The sequence below is a fragment of the Nerophis lumbriciformis genome, linkage group LG15 (assembly GCF_033978685.3).
Source record: "Nerophis lumbriciformis linkage group LG15, RoL_Nlum_v2.1, whole genome shotgun sequence".
Lineage (NCBI taxonomy): Eukaryota > Metazoa > Chordata > Actinopteri > Syngnathiformes > Syngnathidae > Nerophis > Nerophis lumbriciformis.
In genome coordinates this window covers 12,008,672-12,027,203 of record NC_084562.2, presented here as the reverse complement: position 1 = coordinate 12,027,203, position 18,532 = coordinate 12,008,672, and the positions used below count along the sequence as shown (strand labels likewise).

The window sequence follows — 18,532 nt, the reverse complement described above, 5'->3', positions numbered from 1 at the left end:
ACATTCAGGATCAACCCAAGAGTGCATTAACATCATAAATCTGACATCTAAATACTTGAGCCAACCTAATATTTATTTTTTCAAATAAGCCTAGTGGTATACTGAATTTAAAAAAAAAAGAGCTTGAAGAAAGGGCTTTGAGGTGAAATATGCACTCTGTATAAAGAAACACCATGTAGACTTTCATGAAAACACACTAACAATAACATTCTGGCTGTTAGGGAAAACAATTAAATAGTTCCAAGATATCCTTGAAACCCCAAAAATTGCAAAGACAGTTCATGTGAATAGTTAATTTATGTAAAACGATCATTCAAATGTCATATCAAGCAACTTTAGGAGGACCAGACAGAGAAAAGACAAGGGAGCAAACCCAAAGTGCAGTAAAATAGTGACAAACAATCACAAATGAAAACAAAACTGCAAGAGCGTGTAGCAGTGTAACACTCCATTACTTAGCGCAACATTAAGTCTTTGCCAGTGCTGCCGATGTGGCTCAAGTTACAACAACACACAGACACAGGCAGTTAGGCATGCCGACAAACAAGAGGTGTTTGACAGTCTACAATACGTCGTTTGTAACATGACATATTTGCGACCGGCTTTGAAAATATTTTCTACAAGAAAATATAACATAAAAAAGCAACTGTAAATGACAGTTGAAGAGCCGGAAAGGGCAACTTTCTTCTTATATCTTGATGCAAGGTCTAACATTAGAAAGAGCTTGCCTGTAAACTAAAGCAACCAATTTAGTGCCATAATTAAAAAGCTCGGCTGCAAACTTATCTGAACTGAAAGGTGTTTAACTTCAATTTATGTGTTTAGATTCTAGACAATAAATGATTTAGAAGTTGGTCAAAGATGGCAACAACAGTGTGTAATACACTGCATATAAACTTTGAAGGTATTCAATTTTAAGAATCGATTGTCATACTAATGCCTATGCATATTAATGTTTTATATGTCATAGGCAGTCTTTTGCATCTGCTGATGTAAATACATCACTGGCTATAAAAAGGCAGAAAGGGGTGGAAGAAAAAGATCAACAGTTTAATACCCCAATCCTTTTTTTATGTGTGAAGTCTCTTACTCTGTGGTTTTTCCATAGATTTTTGCTTATCCTGGTGCTTGCTCCACAATTCTACCCAAGATGCATTGCAAGCAAGGAGAGAAAGACAGAGAGTCAGAGAGCAGGTTGAAAAGGTATGTATGGTGGGTGAGCATTAAAATCAAAACAAAATAAAAGAGCATTTCAAAGAAAACTGCATTCGTAGAATGTTTTGTAATGTTTGCATGTAGCTGCGTCTGACCAACCCTGAAAAAGACATGTCCCTTCAGGCTAAGTTCATCATGCGAGACAGCTACTATGGTAACATCACAACGCACTCATAGCACCTGGAGAGCCACACAGACTTCTGAACGTGCTCAGACTACCGAACACTCTTCATAAATTCAAGTCGTTTGGCTCTCCAGAGAAACGAGAGGGACTGCCTAATTGAAAAAGAGCATGGAATGTGGTTGATAGGCTGACAAGCCACTAGGTGAAATGGGAGCAGTTGCAAAAGCTGGGATGCACATCTCACAGCATTCTGTAGAATTGAGGCTGCAGCTTTAAATAGGAAGAGAAGGGGTGTGCGGGGTGAAAGAGGTGTCACATTGCTTGACTGAAAGTCTCCCCGGTATACAGACCCAGAATAAGTCTAAAATATTTAAGAATAATTAGGAAAATTTAGTGATTATAGAAACAAAAATTTACATTTAGTTCTTAACTGGGACTGTTTACTGGGACTGATGTTTTCACCCTCCATGCTGAGAGCAAAAGGAGCTGGTCATTTTAAACAGCACAAATTGTAGGAACCTGCAGTAAAGGCACAAGCGAGCAGAGTTTTTTCTAGGGATGCCCATTTGACTTGTTTACCTGGTCCGCTACTGCAGATTTAAGTTATTAGGAGAAGGGAAGGAATAAAAAGACATGCATTCAAGGTGCTTAGAGGCTGACGAGAGACCTCTACGGAGGAGGCAAACGGGGACAGAGATGTTTAAGGAAGGCAAGACAACACAATCCGAGCAGGATGACAGTGTTATATTCCAAACGCTTTCACAGTTTATTTTTGAGGATTTTAACAAATAGGTTTTTTCACTGCATTATTTTGCCTTAGGCCATCATTACTAGTGCTATGTCAAAATCATCATAATTAAGGTGGGAAAATGTGTGGAATATTGTAACACCTGTATCGTCAGGGACAGAAGAAAGGGACTTTCTTGGGAATAGTTTGAAGGGGGTAGGAACTGGCTCCAGGGTTGATGAACTTTGTAAGGGATCTCACAGTGCACATGCAACCAGGTCGGAGTGGCGTACACACCAATGGAGGCAATAAAGTTTTCTTCATTCAGACTCCGGGTATCAAAATGGCGGGCCCCTCTGCCCGTAGTGTGATGAGGTAGCTGCAGATGGGGAACGTTGAGAAGACCTTGAGGTTTGGCAGCCTCCATGCGACCGGAAGGACTCTCTTTACTCCCTGGGCTACTAGCACTGTCTGTAGGGCTTCGCTTGCGCTTTTCCGGGTCTAACAAGTTACCAAATTAAAAGGGGCCACAGACAACATTCCACCAAAATTTTGAGGAGAAAAAAGTTTGAAAATGAAAAACAGGAGAATGAATATTAGTAAAAGAGAAGAATCACAAACATGGATTGCTCATTAATTTGGGATCAGCATAATATTGACATAATGTAAGACAAAGACAAGTGTTTGCAGCACAGACCCAAAGCTTCTTGGCAAAACAAGCGTTAAAGATGAGCAGGCTTAACCCAATAAATAGCTTTTATAAAAACAAAACAAAAAGAACAAGATTGTGTCCACCCCCGGGTGGTGGATTTGAAACATACCTTTGGTTTGATAATGTGTGCGTGCTATCTCCAATACAATGAACACACTGGCCATTCCTCCAACGACCTCATTTGTGTAGGAATGTTCCAAGCTGGACACCGTACACTTCAAGATGTCCAGCATGCCCTTGTACACCTTCCTGCTGATTTCCTGAAAAGTTGTTTTAAAAACACAAGCTCATGTCAATCCTGTTGTTGAAACATAAATTGACATATGATTTTAAAAACCTATAGTTTGTGTGTTTAATATTGGCTAAACGCCATGGGAGCATATACAGTGAAACATTGATTTATGAACCCCTCATTCTACAAACCTTTCCTTTTACAAACCACAGACCGAATAAAAATATGCTCTGTTATAAAAACTTTGTCTCAATGTACTGTAGTTTCATTCATCTTTTGTGTGCCCAGCCATTTTGTTCCCGGCAGCACATCCATCGCTCTCCGTGCTCATCGTCAGCTCAGCAATGCTGTCATTAGCTGCTATTCTCAGTGCTACTTTGTGTTTATTTTTTTGTCTTTTTAAAGCATTTTCTAGTTTTTCGAGCTCAATGAGTCCAAAAAAAGCTATAGGCAAGCAAGTTGTGGTTTGAAAAATTCAGGAATAGAACTCCCTTCCGCTGCACGCCAAAAAGATTCACCTACAAGGTAAAGTGGATTGTATTTTTCGATGTTTAATCATTGTAGAAACTTGGCTGTTAAAGTTAGGGAGTTTTGTGATTTCAAACGGTCTGTGAGTGCACCAGAGGGCTGACTGTGACAAAGTGTGTGTGCCTATCAGCAGAGCAGCTGCATATAAAGAGGACAGTTGTTGAGGTTTTGGCTGTTATTTAAGACATAGTTGATCCATCACCCCATTGTTATGTTTGTTAGATATACAGTACTGTATAGCACCTTACATTGTGTTTAATGTGTATAAACTCTTACTAAATTAGAGACTTTTGTCAAAGCTGATAGTAATTAGTTATGTTTACATTGTTTCTTATGGGAACATTTGCTTTAATATAAACACTTATATATGTATATATACGTATATAAACCTTCTTCAAGAACCAGTTGAGTTTGTAAATCAAGGTTCCACCGTATACATTTACATTCAAATGTCGGCACACTATTTCACTGACAAAATAAGTAATACCGTAAGTAGACAAGTAATAACTTGCATTAACCTAGATTGTTTTGTTTTTTAATTATTTGATGTGCAGTCTATGGCTATAATTTATCTATGAAAAATGATTATGACAAATGGATTATAAAATAATGCCAAAACACCCACATGTTACAGAGTAGCGCTTACAGCATGTTTGAGCCAACTCCATAAGCGACGCGCCCTCTTTGACTTAATTTTTTCCCCCACAATATTGTTTTTCTTAGTTTACATAGACTACAAAATTGACCAATTATTCAGGTTTTCCTAGGATGTGTGGGGACACCCAATATGCTGTGGGTTGAAAAAAAGAATCTCACCACATCACGTATGATCTCCTGTCTGGAATCTTCCTCGGACTGGGTGGCTCTATTCAGTTTACTTAACACAAAGACGCGGAGCTGCTCATTCTCCAACAGGCGGCGTACTTTTTTCATGTTGAGCCAGCCGACTCCTTGTCCATCTAAAACACTCTGTACAACCTCCTTTAAGAACTGCTGGTTTTCACTGTAAAGATAACACAAAGCTCAGATGTAAAAGACTTTAAATTAGTTATTTAGTGTGCGTAACACTGAATATTGGACATTGTATTCTGATATTACTTGCGGAATACCTTGTGTTGTTGCCACCCTGAGGAGATGGTGATTCCCTCTTCACTGTTGGGCTGTGCTTGATGACAGAAGACTTCTGATCCACAAGTGCCCGAGGTGCACGAGCACCTGCTGAAGGAAGCAACACAATGAGATCTCAAAAACACAACAGAGAAATATAGTCTTACACAAGAATTACAAACTAGCACACTGTATATAACAGCACTCATAAGAAGTGTGAGTGGGCACACACTAAACAAAGAACACTGTTCACAAAGCATATTGTAGAAGGTCAAGTTTCTCAACAGTTTGAGTAATGTATGTATATTAGAGTAATATACACCAAGAATCAATTGCTTTTGTTAACATTTGACCATACAATCATTGGACAAGATCAGTTCTATAATAGGAGAGTTGAAGGGCACAACACACAAGGATGTACACACGTAAGATTGTGCTCTGGGTGGTAGCATTATGTTCAACAATATAGATGCAAGAGACCAAGGTTATTCTGTGTAGACTACATTAGATACTCCATGCACAGGATAAAAAATAGAGTGATACATCAAATAAGTTAGAAAACAAAAAAGGCTCAAGCTGACTCATCTGAACAACTACCTCAGTGTCAACGTTCCTCATGTGGGGGTTGTGTCAATATTGATTTTAATGCAAACCGCTGCAGAGTGAATGAGGCAACCTACCAACACGTATGAGTCATAGCTCAAGCAATACTTGTATAAATGACAGCCAGCCAGCTAGCTCGCTGCCAGGTAAATCACAAGATGTATTATCTTATTTGTTTGCACAGGTATAGTTTACCCAATGTTTCAAGTTGTAAATGTTTCTTAATCATTATTTCTAAATATGAATCAAGGACAAATAAGTACAACAGCATCAATTGAACAATACTCAACAGTAGTGTCTTTGCTAATATATCTGCGATAATGCTTCTAACGTGAAAATACTGCACTGTAGCTCACATCATATCATGTACTGTACATGCTGCCACCTCAACCAGTGCACAACAAAGCAGTATTTCCACACAATGCCTGTTAGAGCTGCACAAAAAAATACATAAACTGCTCAAAAAACAAAGGGAACACTAAAACAACACATCCTAGATTTGAATAAATGACATTCTTAATAAATATTTTGTTCTTTAGATAGTTAAACGTGCTGACAACAAAATCACACAAACGTTATCAATAAAAATCTGACTTATTAACCCATGGAAGTCTGGATTTGGAGTCATACTCAAAATTAAAGTGGAAAAACCCAATACAGGCTGTATATTCCATCTGCACAACAGCATATGAAATTGACTGAGTCAGTGTTGCTTCCAATGCAGACAGCTCAAAAGTGTGATTGATTTGGAGTTACATTGTGTTGTTACAGTGTTCCTTTTATTAAATCAAAATATTGATTCATACTAACATGCGATCTAATTTCTAATTTATTTTTTATTTTTTAAATGTAATTTTACTTATCCAAGTAAAATAAAGCTGCATCTCAAACGAACGCTGGCATTTCACTTAACCTGCATTGCTGTTAGCATGACGGCCAACACTACATCACTCTGGCTGTCCCCCAGTGAGCCGGACAGGGCAAGCTGGCGTCCCCGCTCTGGTTCTACCCGATGAGACCGGCAAGGCTCACTGGCTATTATTCATCACCACAATCGTATTAATTCATTGACTTCTCTTTTGACTTGTTAATATTACTGTAAGTGCATACAAATACTGTGGACTGAGCGAGCGTGCAATGTTTTTTAATTACTTATATTTTTGTCTCTATTTTAACAGTTAAAGTCCCCCTTTAACTGTTCTTCCAGGGACTTTCCAATGAAAAACGGCAGAACGACTTTTCAAGTTTCTTTAAAGCAGAGCAAGACATGGAGGATTTAATAATGTTGTGCGTGACTCCATCTATGTGTGTGTAAAACTGGTTCCAGAATTGAATTTGCTAAATTGTGAAGCCCTAATGCCTATTCATTAAAATGTGTGCTATTATGCTACCTCATTTTTTGGTTGTTTTTTGAAATGGCTGCCCAATAAAACAAGTTTCCAAAAACAACTATCACAATTGTATATTAGGCTAGAAAAAAATGTGGCTCTTGAGTTTGGATTAACCAGGGTTTAGGCTCAATCCGAAATCTCCCTCTTACTCTTTCGTTTTAGCTCTTCTCTTTGGCTCTTAAAATATAGTGCCATGGTAAAGTGTTAAAAATATACCCCTAGGAATTCGGACTTTGCTCGAGTTTCGCAATGTCATCAACGCTCACCGTTTGCTGGCAGTGACGTAAAGCAGATTCGACAAATGTTTGTTTACTTTCAAGATTCCGTCGCACGAGATGTTCAGCTTTGAACAACTCTTTTCTTTTGTCTGTTTACATCAAGAAAAGACAGACCTTTTTGAAAACAACTAATACCTAATAATAGGTTTAACAGTTGCATACCATTGCTGTAGCTACTAGGGTGTATACATTTCACAAATACTGTATGTACTAGGCCCAATACTATCTATAATGTAGAAGCAGCAAAAAAGGGACAAAAGAAGTAGACAAGTTAATTTCATCATACTACCCTTTAACATCCTGTTTTGTGAGTGGTGTCATTTCCCTGTGGTTATGTTACATAATGTGTTTTTAAATATTCCCCACACTTTTAAGATGCTTGTGATAGATGGCTTAATAACTATTATACATATAATGTGAAGTGAAAACCGTCTGGGAAATGATGATGCTGATGAGATGAGTATATCATTGAAGAGACACACAGGGATGAAAAAGAGCAAAAACAGAAAATAATTTTGGGAGATGGAGTTGACTGGCTTGGAGAAGCATGCAGCTCACTCGGGGAAAGGGCAGAACCCACCTTCTCCGCTCCCTGGGCGGGCCTCTGTTATTATCTCCATTAAAGAATTTAGCCCAAATACTGCACACAAAACCCAGAATTAGTTCCACCAATAAGTGGACAACGAGAGGAATACTGGCCCAGAAACAACCAGTTCGAACACCAACCCATGAAATAACATGCGTGCACACTTGACTTCAAACACGGCACAAAAATAAATACAAATAGAATATAAATATATAAATAAAAAAATCATAATAATGATATTTGCATTAACCCAAGTGTTTCCCCTGCCATTATAAAATAATGTGGTTATGTTAACTGTATCTATATAGTGCCAGACCACAAAATAAGTCATTTAAATATTCACAATGAAATGGGATATTCATGGTCCTTTTATTACACTAATAGAGATAAATAAATGAGTGAAATAGCCTTATCTTATTTACTCGGCAGTCAATTGTGTCTCTCCATGCGCTTACAATTTGTCATCCGCTTTCTCTATATTGCGTGCGGAGGATGATTAATGACAAGTCTTAATTTTGACATAGTGGATTATTTTGGAATATTTTTGAAAGTTTGTGAAATGTCACTATGAAGGAGCGTTTGCAATACAGCCGACCGACTATGCTGCACACGTGCATATCTCCACCACCAACTAGACCAAAGCTGTAAACGTAGAAGAAACGCTGAACCCTGAAAATGTTCAGAAAAATAACAAGTAGTGGTACAATACAAGACCTGAAGAGGAACTGCAGTTTTTTAAAATGTATTTTGCCCATTGATCACAATCCTTACGTGAAACGAGAACACGTCTCTCTTTTTTCTGTGTTCTAAATAATTAATAACTGCTAGAAAGAGGTGTCTAACAATGCAGGCAAAGGGGAGTAACCTATTCTGCCAAAGAAGCTATCTAAAAAAGAATATATCCAAAAACCGCCAACAACCCTCTATTTACACGTCGACCTGCATATTAACCATGCTATAGCGACATTAAGTGATTGTTTTTATTGTGTTCGTATTTGGTATTTCTTGTTTAGCCCTTAGTACTCGTTCTTGATGGCTTGGTGTTTTACTAAAGCTGGATCTGCTTTGTACCCAGCTCTTGAAACTTGTAGCTTCGTATATTCATGCTCAAAAAGATTATGTATCCTCATTTGTCGTTGGCTCTCACAAAGTCTGCCATGAGCAGTGATAGTTTTTTTTGTTGTCAACAAAATGAGAGATCGTTGCTATGTGCTCTGTGAAGTCAATGCGCCAAGAAAGGAAGTTCCAGTAAAGCTTAAAATAACCAAAATACTGTAAAAATGACATGTTATCATGAATGTGCCTGTTACTACATTACATACATACATTACATACATACTTACAGCCTGTGAGTAAAACATTGTTGGAGGTTTATTGACTATATTGTTTGCCCATTACCTGTTAGCTGCCTCCTGCTTGTTTACTATTTAGAATTCACAGAAAAGAGAAAGACATGTGTGTTCTTGTCTCATATAGGGATTGTGGATGATAGGCATAATTCCCCCAAAAAGTTCAGTTACACTTTAGGTAATCTCAAGTAATCAGAAACTGTGGAACAAGGCAATGGGAGAAAAAATGAATCGATGAATGAGATTCAACTCTAAATGATTCATTAATGCAGTAATGAAAAATTACCTTGAAAATGTGTAGGTAAAAATACAAGGTAACCACACATAATGTAGTAAGACAAGGCAGACAGATAAATAGTCAGATGGGGGAAATTCCACTCACAATGTATGTAACTTATTGGGAATGTCATTCAAAAGCAATGCAGTTATAATAGATGACATATCTTTCTTGCAGGAGTACAAATGTGTTGATGTAAAAATAGTTTACAAGACCCAGAGGAAACACTTTGACTGACTGTGCTCGCCAAGGTGTAAATAAAGGGTTGAGTTATCTTGAGGGTCTGCTTCATAAATTAGTCACACAAAAAGGTATGGCCAGGGAAGAAACAGGAAGGTGTGGATATACAGCACACCACAATTTATTCTATCTTAGTCCTGTAATGAGCAATAGGGAAACTAAGATAGATACAGGCCACTTCAAGTCACAGAAAAGAAGCCTGCTCAGGAACTAATACAGACTATCACATCAGACATGACATACCCGGGCTGTCAGGCGTATCTGGACAACAAAGATAGAACACATCGTAATCAAAAGGAACAGAACACAATTTCTATGGCAGCTATTCCAGTTGGATTTGAGTTATTGAGTGTCATGCTACTCCTATTTTTTTCTCTCAATTGAAAATCTAACCTATTCATGTTCTTCTAGTAGTCATTTCCTCTTTAAAAAGCAAGGTTGGCCAATGTCCTAAATTGTCCTGGCAAAAACATACACTTATTCCACCACCAGCCCTAAAAGGTCCCCCCACCCCCAGAAATAAACAAAAACAATATGGATCAAATGTTATTGGTTTCAATGATTGCAAATATATTTACCGCTGTGCATGACCATTTTCGGGCCACATAAAAAGCACAGCAAGTTGAAAGATAAGACTTAAAGTTAAAGTTAAAGTACCAATGATTGTCACACACACACTAGGTGTGGCGAGATTATTCTCTGCATTTGACCCATCACCCTTGATCACCCCCTGGGAGGTGAGGGGAGCAGTGGGCAGCAGCGGTGGCCGCGCCCGGGAATCATTGTGGTGACTTGAGTTATTAACAAACTTGAGAGAAAAACTATGCTTAAAATCCTCAATACTCTCCTTTGAAATAGTGCCATATCTGTTCAAGCAATCAGAGGGAAATAAGTCAGGCTATAAAAACATTTATCTCTACAAACCTGCTTGGTTCTTCTCCTCCTCAATATCAAAACTCAAATATTCTTTTATAGAACAATATAGAGGAATATAAAGCAGAACAGAAAAAACAGAATGATATTCAGTCAAACGATCACCAAAAAAACTACCTTACATATTCAAGTATTACGGTATGTGCAACATAGTAAGTTATTGATGTACTGCAGCCATAATGACTTTAATAACTATTAAGATTCAGTCATTATTGTATCATCCAAGGTACATAAAGCAATGAGGTGTGTAAAAATAGAACAAAATCTAATATTTTGGCTATGAGAAACACATGTATTGCAGATGCCAGTGACAGTTCACAGGGGTGTAACTGGCTGTGCTACGGTACCTTTGAGGCTGGGGAAAGGTGTTGATTTCTCTCTTGCAGCTTTGTTGGGTAGAGCAAGATGGGACAGACTGAAACTAGTGCCATGGTTCTTGTAAAGATTACCTATAATAAATGCAAAAAGTTGCTGCAATTGAAATCGTTAATTAAAATAATTTTCATATTTAAATAGAGTGGAACCTCGATTCACAAAACGCTCATCGTACAAACTTTTCGATTAATGAACCAGAGAACGAATATAACTACGCTTTGTTGTACAAAACCTTGTCTCAGAGTACAAATTTTTATCTACCAATTGTGTGCCTCGCAGAAACAGACATTTTGTGCCCGGCAGCACATCCACTGTGCTCGTTTGTCAGTTCAGCAGTGCTGCTGTAAGCTACAGTGCTACTTTGCTAGATTTTGACTTGGTTTTTTTTTTGCCTTTTAACAGCAGTTTTCTAGTTTTTCTAGCTCAATATGAGTCCAAAGAAAGCAATGGACAAGTGATATTTTTCAGGAAATATCCACAGCATTGTCAACCCTGTCTCCTCCCCGCTGCACGCCAATAAGATTATCCGATGAGGTAATGTGTATTTTATTCCTTTTATTCCTAACCATTGTAGCGACCCTGGCTGGTAAAGTTAGTGAGTTTTGTGAATTCAAACTGTGAGATTGCGGGTTTGTGTCGGCAAGGCGGCTGCATACGAGGTGTACAGTTCACCTACCGTATTTTCCGCACTATAAGGCGCACCTAAAAACCACAATTTTTCTCAAAAGCTGACAGTGCGCCTTATAACCCGGTGCGCTTTATTACGATTCATTTTCATAAAGTTTCGATCTCGCAACTTCGGTAAACAGCCGCCATCTTTTTTCCCGGTAGAACAGGAAGCGCTTCTTCTTCTACGCAAGCAACCGCCAAGGAAAGCACCCGCCCCCATAGAACAGGAAGCGCTTCTTCTTCTACTCGCCCCCGGAAGAAGAAGAAAAAACGCGCGGATATCACCGTACGTTTCATTTCCTGTTTACATCTGTAAAGACCACAAAATGGCTCCTACAAAGCGACAAGGATCCGGTTCATAAAAAGACGCAATCTCTCCATCCGCACACGGATTACTACCGTATTTCACAGCAACTGATATTCCTGTGAACCGCACTGTGGAACGGGAGCACGTACGGTGAATATTCGCACCACAGGGAATGAGAAGTCATCCTTCACTGTGGTTCTAGCTTGCCATGCTAACTTCCACCCATGGTGATATTCAAAAGGAAGACCTTGCCAAAAGAGACCTTTCCAGCCGGCGTCATCATAAAAGCTAACTCGAAGGGATGGATGGATGAAGAAAAGATGAGCGAGTGGTTAAGGGAAGTTTACGCGAAGAGGCCGGGTGGCTTTTTTCACACAGCTCCGAAGGCGAACACACCTTCACTAAGACGGGCAGACAGCGCCGGACGACATACGCCAACATTTGCCAGTGGATCGTAAATGCCTGGGCAGATATTTCGGTCACAACTGTGGTCCGAGCTTTCCGGAAGGCAGGATTCACAGAACTGCTGCACAACAACAGCGACACTGAATCCGATGACTTCGACGAGACGGAGCCGGCCATTTTTGGATCCCACGCTTGCGCAACTTTTCAATTCGGACACCGAAGACGAAGAATTCGAAGGATTTACGAATGAAGAATAACTTCAGAAGGTGAGCGCTATGTTTATTTTGTGTGTTGTGACATTAACGTTCGAGCAACATTATGTTGCTTTTGCTCTACACCATTTTGAATTTTACTATGTTTGTGATTGCACATTTGCGTACATTTTGGGACAGAGTTGTTAGAACGCTGGTTTTCAATATATTATTAAAGTTTGACTGAACTATCTGACTGTTTTTTTGACATTTACTTTAGCGCAGCGTTTTTTTGACATTCACTTTAGCGCAGCGTAGGCGCGGCTTATAGTCCGGGGCGGCTTATTGGTGGACAAAATTATGAAATATGTAATTCATAGAAGGTGCGGCTAATAATCCGGTGCGCCTTATAGTGCGGAAAATACGGTAGTTGTTTTTGTTTTGACTCTGTTATTAAGGAGATAGTTGACCGCATCACATCACCGCCTTATGTTTGTTTGATATACAGTACTGCATAGCACTTTATATAGTGTTCAAAGTGTAGACACTTTTACTAAATCATGGACCGTGGGGATGGTGTGGCACGGAGGGTAGAGCGGCCGTGCCAGCAACTTGAGGGTTCCAGGCTCCATTCCAGCTTCTGCCATCCAAGTCACTGCCGTTGTGTCCTTGCGCAAGACACTTCACGCTTGCTCCCAGTGCCACTCACACTGGTGTACTAAGGTGATGGTCGGTGGGGGCGTAGGCGCAAATTGGCAGCCACGCTTCCGTCAGACTACCCCAGGGCAGCTGTGGCAGCAAAATTAGCTTACCACCACCACGTGTGAATGAATGAATGATGGGTTCTCACTTCTCTGTGAAATGCTTTGAGTGTCTAGAAAAAAGCGCTATATAAATCTAATCCATTATTATTATTACGGTTTGTCCAGGTCAATTAGTCATGTTTACATTATTAAGGGGAAATTTGCTTTAATATACAAACTTTTCTATTTACAAATCCTGTTCAAGAACCAATTAAGTTTGTAAATCAAGGTTCCACTGCATGTGAATACTGTACATTGCAGTGACGTGCGGCCATCATGGAAAGAAAAAAAATGTAAAAAGAAAAAAAATTAATTAAATTGTTATATGTATTCAGTGATTATACTATAAAGTTATTTTCCATTTAACTTCACCAGTTTTAGATTATTTTTATTCAAAATCGCTGAATTTTCACATTTGCCGTTCAAATACTGAGAAGAGACTTGCGGTGATCAGCAGCCAGTTGAGGCACTTCACTCAGTTGTGCCTCAACATGGATTGCGGACTCGGCTAACTGCTGGCCTGCTGTGCAGTGAGACCGTATTGCTATATGAATTATATTATACATTTCCATACTTTAGTTAGCTGAGGTATATAATGTACAGTGTATTTTGTCAACAAATGTATGTGTGTAACGTATTTCTTGTGCTGAGCAATCATAAAACTGCTGCAAAGACGCACTGGCTGAGGCTCGCAGTAATCCCGCCTCCTGATGCCGGTTAATGCAACCCCCGCCGCAGAAAGCACGCCCCGACGGGAGCGCCACACCAACCAAAGCCCACACCCAAACCCTCCACGTGCAAGACCGAATCCACCCAAAAAAAGTCACTCAACAAGAAGCCAAAAAGTGCAAAAACAACATTGCTCGCGCCGGAGGAGCGTGAACGACTGCTGGGACACAACATTAGGTACACCTGCAGACTGCAGCACGGTTTCATATTTCATTCATTCACAACTCCTCCAACACGAACACCACTGTTCCCGCACTTATAAGTAAAGGTAAGACCATAATAACGTTTTTTTAATTAAATGTGCTTTTTTGTGTGCTACAGTTTGTATGTGTAAAGTTAAAGTTAAGTTAAAGTACCAATGATTGTCACACACACACTAGGTGTGGTGAAATTTGTCCTCTGCATTTGACCCATCCCCTTGCTCACCCCCTGGGAGGTGAGGGGAGCATTGGGCAGCAGCGGCGCCGGGCCCGGGAATCATTTTTGGTGATTTAACCCCCAATTCCAAGCCTTGATGCTGAGTGCCAAGCAGGGAAGAATGCTGGTATGAGCTATAAACATAACACGTTAACTGCTGCCAATCAAATGGTGAATAAGATACTCTTTAGGGTTCATATGTTTGTAAATCTAACTGTGATGAAGTCAGTGCCTCACCAGCCATCAACCTCACCGCACGTCACTGGTACATTGCCCAAAAAAGTGATTAATTGCAATGGGACTCAACAGTCGTCGTACAGAAAATCAAGTTCTTACTTCAACTTAACCTGAAGAACAAAATGGTTCCGTATTTGAATTTCTAAAATCAATTTAAGTGCATCAAACAGACAGGATGCAGGTTTTTTATAACCCTCACCATTCACCTCCATAGGAAAATGTCAACAACAAAAATATCAAATAACATTTTCTTACTTGCAAAGGACATCAGTCCTCCAAATCCATCATTGCTGCTGTTGGAAATAGTTGAGTTTGGTGAGCTGTTATGAGAATCTCCCTCTCCGTCTGACTCCCCAGGAAGTCTCAGACTACTGGGACGTGAAGGACGCTGAGCCCTTAAGAAGTGATACAATATCATTAGTCAGGCCTCATGAAAGAACAAAAATTTGCATGCAATGTTAGTAACATGTTTCAACATGTACATGACATGACACCACCAAAGATTCAAGACCACCATGAATGAAGTACTAGTCTGACATGCTGGGTTTTGACATTTCATGGTTGGTCATAGAGCCCATTTGAATGAAGAGAAAAGTATTCATTCAAGTGATGAACAAGTTTAACACACTTGTTGCCATTGAGGTTCTGGTTGAATCGAGGGGTGTATGACTCCACTTGTTCTTCTGCATCAGGATCATCTTCAGAGGGGAAGCCATACTGAGGCTCAAAATAGGGGTTGTCATACTCTCGTTTTCGTATTGCCGAGTCCCCCAGGCTAGCGTCAGCTGTAGGTCTCAAAAATGGCTGGCTACCAACTCCTGGGACAGGGTTCTGTGGGGCGGAGGCGGCTGGTGCCTCACTATCAGGTGCTTCCCCTTGGTCCTGGGGGGGAAAGAAAACAAAAGTGTATAATATTTATCATGTTTGCATGTGGTTGTAATTCTATACCACCACTGCTGTGTTAAAAGAGGAATTTAGACAACTGGAAACAAGTACTGGTAACCTGTGATGGGTGATTAGAAAAATGGTGGCTAGAAAATATATATTACCAACTTCCATCCATCTTCGTCCGTTTATCCGAAGTCGGGACACGGTAGCAGCAGCCTAAGCAGAGAAGCCCAGACTTCTCTCTCCCCAGCTACTTCGTTCAGCTCTTCCCGGGGACCCCGAGGCATTCCTAGGCCAGCTGGGAGACATAGTCCCTACACCATGTCCTGGGTCTGATAACGGTTGGACGCACCCTAAACACCTCCGCAGCCAGGCGTTCGGGGGGCATCCGGACTAGATGCTCGAACCACATCATCTGGCACCTCCCAATGTGGAGAAGCAGCGATTTACTGCCGGCAATGCGGACCAGGCTCTGATAATGATCATATAGGAAGCGGACCGCACCAATCAGGCGGTCTGATACCCCATACTCTCTGATCATTCGCCACAAGACTTCCCGAGGGACATGGTCAAATGCCTTCTCCAAGTCCACAAAACATATGGAGACTGGTTGGACAAACTCCCATGCAACCTCAAGGATCCTGCCGAGAGTATAGTTAGTCCACAGTTCCACAACCAGGACGAAAACCACACTGCTCCACCTTAATCGAAGGTAGCCACCTCTTCAGTACACTTGAAAAGACCTTACCGAGGAGTCTGAGGAGTGTGATTCCACAATAGTTTGAACACACCCTCCGGGTCCCTTTTTTAAATAGAGGAACCACCACCCCAGTCTGCCAATCCAGAGTCACCGCCCCCGAAGTCCACGCAATGCTGTAGAGTCTTGTCAACTACGACAGCCCCACACATCCAGAGCCTTAAGACACTCCGGGCAGATCTCATCAATCCCTTCCATCGAGGAGCTTTTTAAGTATTGCGGCAACCTCAGCCCCGAAAATAGGAGAGCCCACCGCGGAGTCCCCAGGCACTGCTTCCTCATTGGAAGACGTTTAGTATTCCTTCCACCGATCCACACCATTCCCAGTCGACGTCAGCAGCACACCGTCCCCACTATGCACAATGTTGACAGTGCACTGCTTCCCCCTCCTGAGGCGGCAGATGGTGGTCCAGAATCACTCCAAAGTTGTCCAGAAGTCTTAATGGCTTCTCTGAACTCCTCCCATGTCCGAGTTTTTGCCTCTGCAACTGCCAAAGCTGCACATCGCTTGGCCTGTCGGTACTTTCCGCTGCCTCCGTAGTCCCATGAGTCAAAGAGACCCGATAGGACTCCTTCTTCAGCTTTTCGGCATCCCCCACCAGCAGGTTCTGGGATTACTGCCACGACAAGCACCGACCACCTTGCGGCCACAACTCCGATCGGTAGTCACAACAATAGAGGCACAGAACATGGTCTATTCAGACTCAATGTCCAGCGCCTCCCTCGTAACCTGTTCGAAGTTCTTCCGGAGGTGGGAATTGAAACTCTGACGGGAGACTCTGCCAGACGTTTCCAGCAGACCCTCACTATGCATTTGGGCCTGCCAGATCTGTCCGGCATCATATTACCAACATAAATATACAATTATCTCTTAGAGAATATTAATAGCCATTCTTCTTTTAATAACAGCAAGTGGCAACTGATTTGCACAAATAATATGTTGGCATTGAATACACACATTGTTAACTCCCTGGATGATAGTGCTGGGACTGGAGCTTGCAGTTGTGCTGGAGCTTGAGCGATGGGGCTGTCCATCTGAATGTTCTGCAGGACCGTCCCCGCTCGATGAACTCCCTGGGCCATGTCCGTCTCTGAAGTCCCGAAAGTCTTGAAACTCCACCTCACTTGCGTCTCCCAGAGCAGCATGGGTGTGTGGTTCTAGGCCTGAAGAGTCAACATTAAAAAAAAAAAGAACCAAAAGTTATTTCTTAATATAAAATCAATTAAGACCACCGGACATATTAAGTATTAGATTCTCATTCATAAAATGTAGAGACAAATATGAACATACTTGGTGTGTCACCCTGAATATCTCCTTGTATCATCTCACTTACAAGGTCTCCAAGTGAGGAATAGGATGAACTTGAGTCATCATATGCCTCACTGTCACTACCGCTGTAAGGAAAAAAAATATTGATACCTACTCCAACGAAATACTTTGAAATAGGGCTGCACGATTCTGGCAAAAATTTTAATCACAATTTTTTTTTTGCTTAAAATTGAGATCACGATTTTTTGACCCATTTTTTTGTCCAAAAATGTTTATTAAACTGATTCATTTTAATTTAAAAAAAAAAGAATACTCAAATGGTCATTCAAGTACGGTGAATAGCAGGAACTTAACTTACTTCCATTATCGCTGTTGAGCATAACACCAAAAGAAAAAAAAATATCTCAACACAACATTTGGTAAGTAAATGACAATACAATAATTTCAAAATGGATTACAATGGCTCCTAATTTTTCTGCTGACATATGCGGTAACATATTGCGTCGTTTACAGTTAAATTATTTTCTCAAAACGATTATCAATCTACTTGCTAATTTACTGTTAATAGCCGGTTACTTTCTGTTGTAACATGGTTCTATCTACACTTGTATTAAAATGTAATTAACACTTATTATTTTGCTGTTGTATAATATATATATATATATATATATATATATATATATATATATATATATATATATATTAGTTTTCAGCGATACTACAAAAAAAAATATGGGTATCGATCCAATACTAAGCAGTTACAGGGACAGTATTGGTCATACCAATGCTGATACTGATACTTAAAATGTTCAATACATTTACATTTTTGATCACAATTATAATTAGAAAGAAACACAGGATAGCGAAGTTGGTAGAGAGGCTGTGCCAGCAATCGGAGGGTTGCTGGTTACTGGGGTTCAATCCCCACCTTCTACCATCCTAGTCACGTCCGTTGTGTCCTTGGGCAAGACACTTCACCCCTTGCTCCTGATGGCTGCTGGTTAGCGCCTTGCATGGCAGCTCCCGCCATCAGTGTGTGAATGTGTGTGTGAATGGGTGAATGTGGAAATACTGTCAAAGCGCTTTGAGTACCTTGAAGGTAGAAAAGCGCTATACAAGTATAACCCATTTATCATTATTTATCATTATTAATATAAATTAAATATTTAAATCCTTTTCTAC

General features: G+C 40.3%; 1 protein-coding gene across 17 annotated transcripts in view; it reads right to left on the bottom strand.

The window, feature by feature from the left end:
- The window catches only part of madd (MAP-kinase activating death domain), an 87,879-nt gene that overhangs the window by 31,505 nt on the left and 37,842 nt on the right, over window positions 1-18,532 (bottom strand). For 5 of the 17 annotated variants that reach the window (XR_009816796.2, XM_061974835.2, XM_061974831.2 and 2 more), the window contains 12 exons: window positions 17,372-17,475; window positions 17,039-17,253; window positions 15,064-15,317; window positions 14,691-14,830; window positions 10,650-10,751; window positions 10,294-10,335; window positions 9,613-9,630; window positions 4,648-4,756; window positions 4,355-4,541; window positions 2,888-3,038; window positions 2,364-2,567; window positions 1,091-1,141 (listed from right to left, as the gene is read on the bottom strand). Coding sequence is in view for 16 of the 17 variants with exons in the window: in XM_061974835.2 (XP_061830819.1) it covers window positions 1,091-1,141; window positions 2,364-2,567; window positions 2,888-3,038; window positions 4,355-4,541; window positions 4,648-4,756; window positions 9,613-9,630; window positions 10,294-10,335; window positions 10,650-10,751; window positions 14,691-14,830; window positions 15,064-15,317; window positions 17,039-17,253; window positions 17,372-17,475 (1,577 nt within the window). In the remaining variant the exon portion in view is untranslated. The remainder of the gene's footprint in view (window positions 1-1,090; window positions 1,142-2,363; window positions 2,568-2,887; window positions 3,039-4,354; window positions 4,542-4,647; window positions 4,757-9,612; window positions 9,631-10,293; window positions 10,336-10,649; window positions 10,752-14,690; window positions 14,831-15,063; window positions 15,318-17,038; window positions 17,254-17,371; window positions 17,476-18,532) is intronic. The other 12 variants (XM_061974824.2, XM_061974832.2, XM_061974838.2 and 9 more) reach the window with 10 other exon arrangements.